At 39.7% G+C, this 8,596-nt stretch overlaps 1 protein-coding gene across 1 annotated transcript; it reads right to left on the reverse strand.

Moving 5' to 3' along the window:
* Positions 1 to 542: 542 nt before the first annotated feature.
* mnx2b (motor neuron and pancreas homeobox 2b) lies at positions 543 to 4,089 on the reverse strand. Its single transcript, XM_060898248.1, has 3 exons — positions 3,831 to 4,089; positions 1,319 to 1,479; positions 543 to 812 (listed from the first exon to the last, which is right to left on the reverse strand). Exons 1-3 carry the CDS (start codon positions 4,087 to 4,089, stop codon positions 543 to 545), a joined length of 690 nt encoding a protein of 229 aa, XP_060754231.1.
* Positions 4,090 to 8,596: the final 4,507 nt, after the last annotated feature.

Genomic DNA, 8,596 nt, shown 5'->3' on the forward strand with positions numbered 1-8,596 from the left:
TAGCCAGTACACACATCATACATGGACATAAAGCTACACTGGCCTTCAAATCTGACTAATTCTAACGCTAGCTAAAAACTCATAATTTATTTGGTGGAAATAAATTAAACCACTAAAAGTTTGGCAAGGTAATGCTGGAGAAACCAGCAACAGTAAGCTAGAGTTTGAAAGAATCCAACCTGAAAAATCCCACCCTCTCCCTTCAGCCCTGTCAGAGAAGCCCTGTCAAACTGTTTCGAAAATAAATTACCTACTGGAGCTTAAAGCGTGGCAACAGACAGTCTGTGCTCAGTGGGATGTTTGGTTAAATGGTGTACTTTGGTGTTTAGGATGAAGCCTCTATAAGAACTGAGAAATCCTAAGAACCAAAATCTGCTATGTTTAGTGCTTTGTTAGTGTTCAGTACTCTGGTGTAACATTAAATTCAGTTCGTAAACCATTCAGTATTTCACAGTATCTTTAGCCTGGATGCTAAAATGCACCTCTTATCAAGTCACCACCACGTTTCTGAGCAAGTCTCTGATTGGTTCCTTATCTCCTGCTTAGAACCCCACCCCCATCTTCCTGTTCCCGACACTCATTTCGTCCATGTCATCATCGGAGAAGTCCGAATGTTGCATGTCTGTGTTGAAATCGTTTTCATCGTCCACCTCTTCGTCCTGCTCTATATTCCGCTTCCCAAGCTCTGCCTCTTGAGGTTCCAGTGCTGGATTCTCATTAGTCAATTTGCGCTCACTAGCTGTTTCCACTTGTTCCTTGGTTTTACGACTTCGTTTCCACTTCATCCTGCGGTTTTGAAACCAGATCTTCACCTACAAACCCACACATACACAGCCACACAAATTAAAGATCTGAGAACTCATCTCATTATATCTAGCTGCTTTATCCTTCTACAGGGTCGCAGGCAAGCTGGAGCCTATCCCAGCTGACTACGGGCGAAAGGCGGGGTACACCCTGGACAAGTCGCCAGGTCATCACAGGATTAACACACAGACACAGACAACCATTCATACTCACATTCACACCTACGGTCAATTTAGAGTCACCAGTTAACCTAACCTGTATGTCTTTGGACTGTGGGGGAAACCGGAGCACCCGGAGAAAACCCACGCGGACACGGGGAGAACATGCAAACTCCACACAGAAAGGCCCTTGCCGGCTCCGGGGCTCGAACCCAGGACCTTCTTGCTGTGAGGTGACAGCGTTAACCACTACACCACCGTGCCGCCCCTGATCTGAGAACTACTTCTTTTATTTTATATTATAATTATATATAAAATGTGCTGTTTTAAGCACTAACCCATGTGTATACACTCACCTGCGTTTCTGTTAGCATGAGCGATGTGGCAACTTCAAAGCGTTTGGGCCGTGAGAGATATTTGTTGAGTTTAAACTGGTTCTCGAGCTCAAGCAGCTGCTGGCTGGTGAACGCTGTGCGCGGCCTCCGACATTTTCCCATCAACCCTGACTGAGGAGATGCTGTGGACAGAGAGATCGATTTGCATTCATATTTAATTATACTGTACACTATAATTACATTATTTACCCCACAGTGCTGCCGAATACTGGATTCTGACTGGTCAGAATACATTAATGAATTGTCAATAATAAGTGCAAATCACACGCTTGTTCGAACACATTAGTGTTTCTACAGTGTGTATTTAACATTCATGGAAGGAGGCTCCAGTGTCATGGAAAGCTGTAACTTTAAACTTTATAACAAAGGAAACATTTTCAGGAGAGATGAGTTTATGCTGGTGGTTTGTCTGGATATCTTAAATTATTAATTTCTCTCTTGAAGAAACAAAAAACAAAAGCTGGTGATAAATATTAAATATCTTTATAAAAGTATAACTGGAAATGAATAAAAATAGAATGTCATGTGCTTGGTGGTATAAGAGGCATAAAACACCTTAGGACATGCTTTCATAGGAAAATAATCACCTTCACAGCGTTAAGAGTAACTCTGCTTCAAACTTGCAGTGTTTATTACTCAGTCTTACACACAATTTATTACTTGTTATTCTGTAGGTGTGTTTAGACAGAAAAAATCAAGTACGTTGTGAAATGGTGGAAGAAGAAAAAGAAATGTATACATTATAATTAAATATCACTGATTTTCATGATGATGATTTAACAATTGACAAATCAGTAAAACGTAACAGATTAAACAACAGCTGTAATTCATCTCCAAATTATTTCCATATAATTATTATAATGTCAGAGATGTTGAGGATCTCAAACACACACACACACACCAAGCTCATCAATAAAGATGAAGGCTTTATTCTTGATTATTATTATTTGGTTTTATTGTTGATGTGACAGCTATAAACACCATTAACTTAATGAAAACTCCATGAGTGCATGCACGTGTGCGTGCGCGCGCACAGTCGTTTACTGCCATATAAATAAGTCTGAATTAAAAGATTGAAAGAGTTTACCTCATTTTATGCATATTTTTCTTACTTTCTTTTTTAAAAGAACTCTTCTGTGGTGTCCTGTATTTTTATACATAAAACACAACTTGTTACAGTGGAATAAGTAATCAGTCTATTTACATAATTCTACAATCCAGCCCTATTTTAACTTGTTTCCTGATCTACTTTAATGCTACACATTTATAATTTTTTGTAAAATAGTAATACAAAAACAGTCTTTTTGTACATTTTTTAACTTATTTTTCTTTCATTTTTTGTGTTTCAAATTATTACCGAAACACTACTACTACGTGTTGATCTTCACTTTTTCTGAAAAAAAAAAATCCCTCTTACTCACTGTAAAGGATCTTTTTTTTTCTGTTGTCTAATTGGAATTTTGTTTATACAATTTAAATAAAATTTGCTGTGTAATGCATGTATATATCCAGTAAATCTAACTGATTGTGTTTTTTATTATTATTTACTTGATTTATTCATTTGAATGAATTTGACTTTGAGCTGAAACATAAGTAATCAGTCTATTTACATAATTCTACAATCCAGCCCTATTTTAACTTGTTTCCTGATCTACTTTAATTCTACACATTTATAATTTTATTGTAAAATAGCAATACAAAAACAGTCTTTTTGTACATTTTTAAACTTATTTTTCTTTCATTTTTTGTGTTTCAAATTATTACCGAAACACTACTACTACGTGTTGATCTTTTAATTCACTTTTTCTGAAAAAAAACCCTCTTACTCACTGTAAAGAATCTTTTTTTTTCTGTTGTCTAATTGGAATTTTGTTTATACAATTTAAATAAAATTTGCTGTGTAATGCATGTATATATCCAGTAAATCTAACTGATTGTGTTTTTTATTATTATTTACTTGATTTATTCATTTGAATGAATTTGACTTTGAGCTGAAACATAAGGTATAAAATGTTGTAGATTTAAATAATAAAGAAGAAAGAAAGAATAAATGTGATCGAGTTCATGAATAAAAATACAATTGTCAAGCAGAATTCAAGGTGAATTACAAAAAAAAGCAAAAGAATCGTGTGATAAACTATAAAACAAAATTAAATACAATAAAATAAAATAAAAATAATTCAACTGTCTTGAATTAGGCCTACATTAAAAAAAAAATCCAGAGGTTAAAATACCGTAAATTAAAACAAACACGCTTTGTTGTAATAGTTTTATAATGTAAACTTGCCACAAAATATTAACTGCTAAAAACATATAAAATAAAATTTAAAAAAATTCTAATTTAGAAATAAATGTCTACATCAGTCTATTTATACCCACAAGTTAAACAAAACAAAAAAATTAAATTAAAGGAAATAAATAAAATGATTAAGACTGAGTAACACACAGGGCGGTGAACGAACAGGAAACAGACCGGTGAGTGGGTGGAGTCTGGGCAGCAGCAGGCTCGCGCGGATCCACGGCTCGCACGCGGGGCTGATGTGCGGGATTCCGCTGTAGTGAATCGTGGGCACTGTGGGGAACAGCGGCGCGCATGCGTACACACCGGGGGCCGGCACGGGGAGCAGACCCGCGCGCACCATCAGACCCGGACCAGCACTTGAGGGCGGAGCTTCACGCGGCGCGCGCTCTGCCAGCAGAGCCTCGATGTGGAAGTTCCTGGATTTCTCCATGGAGACGGAATCTCAGGCTGGAGAAAAGTTGTAGCACTAAAAATATCACACTTATTTATAATTTCACGAAAATAAAATAATCACATCTTCACTCCGTTTTATATATATATATATATATATATATATATATATATATATATATATATATATATATATATATATGCAAATAATAATAATAATAGCTGAGCTCCAGGCTGGGGTTGCAGACGCTGAAGCGCTCCTGCCTCTCTGCTGCCTTTCACACGGTTCACTCTGAACGCGCCACAAACTTGGCCCTCCCGCTTTGCTCAACTCATTTGCATATTCGCTGGAGGTAAAGCACTGATTGGCTTAAAGCAGCAGTTAAGTTTCTAATTAACCAATCAAACCCTCGCACCTGGGCGCGCGCATGGACAGTATAAAAGGTCTCGCGCTTGGGATTCGACACCACGTGACCCTGGAAAGTCACTTGTTTAGGCGAGGGAATGAATTTTAATGAATTGATTTCTCTTTTCTGAAATAAAACAATAAGTAAAATGAGTAACTGCGAATCAAAAGTAGAAAATAATTATGGACAACAAATATTAATAGACTGTTCAGAATTATAGCCCTCATGTGTGGCTAATTAGGGATTTGGGAAAAATTCAATGTGTGCACACACTTCATACAGTAGCAGAGTCAATGGAGTCAGAGCTGGGAATGAAAATAGTGACATCGTGTATGCTAGCAAATATGTTATCTTACTACTACTTATAATCCTAACTTTTATGTTAGCCTGTTCATTATATTGCTCACTCGTGTGTTACCTCATCTCATCTCTCATTATCTCTAGCCGCTTTATCCTGTTCTACAGGGTCGCAGGCAAGCTGGAGCCTATCCCAGCTGACTACGGGCGAAAGGCGGGGTACACCCTGGACAAGTCGCCAGGTCATCACAGGGCTGACACATAGACACAGACAATCATTCACACTCACATTCACACCTACGGTCAATTTAGAGTCACCAGTTAACCTAACCTGCATGTCTTTGGACTGTGGGGGAAACCGGAGCACCCGGAGGAAACCCACGCGGACACGGGGAGAACATGCAAACTCCGCACAGAAAGGCCCTCGCCGGCCACGGGGCTCGAACCCGGACCTTCTTGCTGTGAGGCGACAGCGCTAACCACTACACCACCATGCCGCCCTCGTGTGTTACCTTGCTAACTATAATGATAGTTTGTAGGTTTGTTTACTATAATGCTAGTGGTTTTACACTGTCAGAAATAGGGGTACAGTAGGAGTCCATTTCTGTCCCTCAAGGTACAATCTATAGAGATACTAATATACCCCCTACAGCTCTTTACTGGACCTCAAGGTAATTATGTGTACCTTTTTAGGGCCAAAAAGATACATATATGTTCCCAATCAGTATATAAAGGTTACAAATAAGCACCTTAGAGGGTCCTGCCCCACTGACATGCTGTTGTACCCCTAAAGGTACAATGATGTACTTGACTTGCTGAGAGTGTAGAATAAATGCAAAATTCACAGAGATAAAATAATCCATGGAGAATGTGAGCATGATGTCCTGTGGATCCGGGTTCTATTCATGGTTAACAAAGAAATTCTTTCTCTCCCTCACACACACACACTCAAGCGCTGAACTGTAAAGACAGTTTATCAGAAAATGTCATGGCTGTAAAATTTACTGCCTGTCTTATTTTTAGGGACGTTAGAGATCTTATCAGCAATTACAAGCATATTTCTGAATCATTATCACAACCCTGTGCTAATTCTACATCAGAGACACGAAATGTTCTGTCACACTCTGACTGTTTTTGTTGTTGTTTTTCCAAATTCTGTAATATTTGGTATGTGTAATAAGTTGAAATTTGATATATGATATTTCAGGGGTTTTAGCAAACAGGTTGTATATTTATTCACAAACTATGAAAGCATTATAGTAGACAGGCTAATCCATGTCCTCGCTTTAGAGAGCCTAAAGTACAAGCTAGCATTTTAAGAAACAGTTTAACACCAGCTAGCTTTAGAGTAAACAGATAAAGACAAGAATTAGAGTTATAGTAATCAGACTATCACAAACAAGAAATATAGTAAACCGTTTAGCACACAATCTACCATTACATTAAAACAGGGCAACAATCAAAAAAAGCATTATAATAAACAGGCTACAATGCTAACTAGCATAAATGCAGTGTGTGACATCACAATGTCACCAGCATGGTACTGTATGTGTAAGTAGACAACAGGAGGTGTCACAGGAAGTGTGACAGATGCAGAAGCCATGCCTCCTTCACTTGGACTGACAAGAAAGAAGCTGTGCCTCCTTCTCCATTTCGATATCGATCTCCGACTTTGACCTCTATTCTTTAACCAAAAATAAAAACATAATGGTGGGTGCTTTTTAAAATAAAAGCATGGTGGTGAGTACATTTTTAAATAAAAGCATGGTGGTGGGTGCATTTTTAAATAAAAGCATGGTGGTGGGTGCATTTTGAAATAAAAGCATGATGGCAGGTGCATTTTTCAATAAAGGCATGGTGATGGGTAAATTTTTAAATAAAAGAATGGTCCCTTTGTAAATGATGTGGTCATGTTGACTTCTTTAGAGCATGACCTTCGACAAGCACTGGAACAGTTTGCAGCTGGGAGTGAAGTGGCTGGGATGAGAGTCAGCATATCCAAGTCTGAGGCCATGGTTCTCTGCCGGAAAATGGTGACGTGCTTCCTCCGGGTTAGGAGTGAGTTGATGACCCAAGTGAAGGAGTTCAAGTATCTTGGGGTCTTGTTCACAAGTGATGATAAAATGGAGCGTGAGATGGACAGGCAGATTGGGGCAGTGTCAGCAGTACTGTGGGCATTGTACAGGTCCGTCGTGGTGAAGAGGGAGCTGAGCCAGAAGGCAAAGCTTTCAGCTTACCAGTCAATCTACATTCCAACGCTCACCTATGGTCATGAGCTTTGGGTAGTGATCAAAACAATGAGATTGCGGATACAAGCGGCTGAAATGAGTTTTCTCCATAGGGTGGCTGGGCTCACCCTTAGAGATAGGGTGAGGAGCTCAGACATCCGGAGGAATCTTGGAGTAAAGCCGCTGCTCCTTCATGTTGAAAGGCATCAACTGAGGTGGTTCAGGCATCTGATTAGGATGCCTCCTGGGCACCTTCCTTTGGAGGTTTTTCAGGCATGTCCAACTGGGAGGAGACCTCGGGGTAGACCCAGAACATGCTGGAGAGATTATATATATATCATCCGGCTTGGGAGCACCTTGGGATCCCCCAGGAGGAACTGGAAAGCATTGCTGGTGAGAGGGACCCCTGGAATACCCTGCTTAGCCTGCTGCCACCATGACCCGACTTCAGATAAATGGAAGAAAATGGATGGATGGAGCATGGTGGTGGGTATTTTTTAAAATAAAAGCATGGTGGCAGGTACATTTTTCAATAAAAGCATGGTGGTGGGTGCATTTTTCAATAAAAGTATCGTGGTGGGTACTTTTTAAAATAAAAGCATGGTGGTGTGTTCTTTTTAAAATAATAGCATGGTGGCAGTACATTTTTCAATAAAAGCATGGTGGAGGGTACTTTTTTTAAAATAAAAGCATGGTGGTGGATGCATTTTTAAATAAAAGCATGGTACTTGCTTGCTTGCTTGCTTGCTTACTTACTTACTTACTTACTTACTTACTTACTTACTTACTTACTTAAGGTCCCCATCAGCCATTGACGATGGGGGACCCATCCAGCCCTTTCATGTCTTCTGCATCTTCTTGATTCTACTCTGCTCTTAAGTTTCTTTTCGCATAGTTGTCTCCCGGTGAGGAGATGGCCTCTCCAAGCATGGTGATCCTGGGCGCGCTGGTACCAGGACTGGCTGTCAATCCTGAAGAGGTTAAGGTCTTCTTTGGTGCAGTCAAGTCAAGTCAAGTTTGTTTGTATAGCGCTTTTAACAATAGACATTGTCCCAAAGCAGCTTTACAGAATCTGAATGACCCAAGACATGAGCCAATTTTATCCCTAATCTATCCCTAATCTATCCCCAATGAGCAAGCTCGTGGCGACGGTGGCAAGGAAAAACTCCCCCAGATGACATGAGGAAGAAACCTTGAGAGGAACCAGACCCAAAAAGGAACCCATCCTCACCTGGACAACAACAGACAACATGACTATAACATTAACAGTTTTAACATGAAGTCAGTTTCATTAATGTTATAAACTCTTCATTAATGGAAACTTGAGTGCAAAACTGTTCATGACAACTGCAGTCCTAAAGTTAGCAAGTCAACTGTAGTCCTCAGCCATAAAAGCATTACTGTAAGTGTCCAGAGCGTCTTCCAAGTGTGACTTCAAACAGTCCATCTGGGGCTGTCCTCCACAGCAGCGATGTGATGAGACTCCAACCAGACATAGGGCATCAGGATGGATCAGGCAGGTCTGAGGAGCAGAAGAGGTCAGCACCTTGATCCCTGGATTGACATGTAACTCAGAGAGACAGATTTTTTTTGGGGGGAGAGAAAACACAGGCTG

Source organism: Neoarius graeffei, chromosome 18, assembly GCF_027579695.1.
Source record: "Neoarius graeffei isolate fNeoGra1 chromosome 18, fNeoGra1.pri, whole genome shotgun sequence".
Classification (NCBI taxonomy): domain Eukaryota; kingdom Metazoa; phylum Chordata; class Actinopteri; order Siluriformes; family Ariidae; genus Neoarius; species Neoarius graeffei.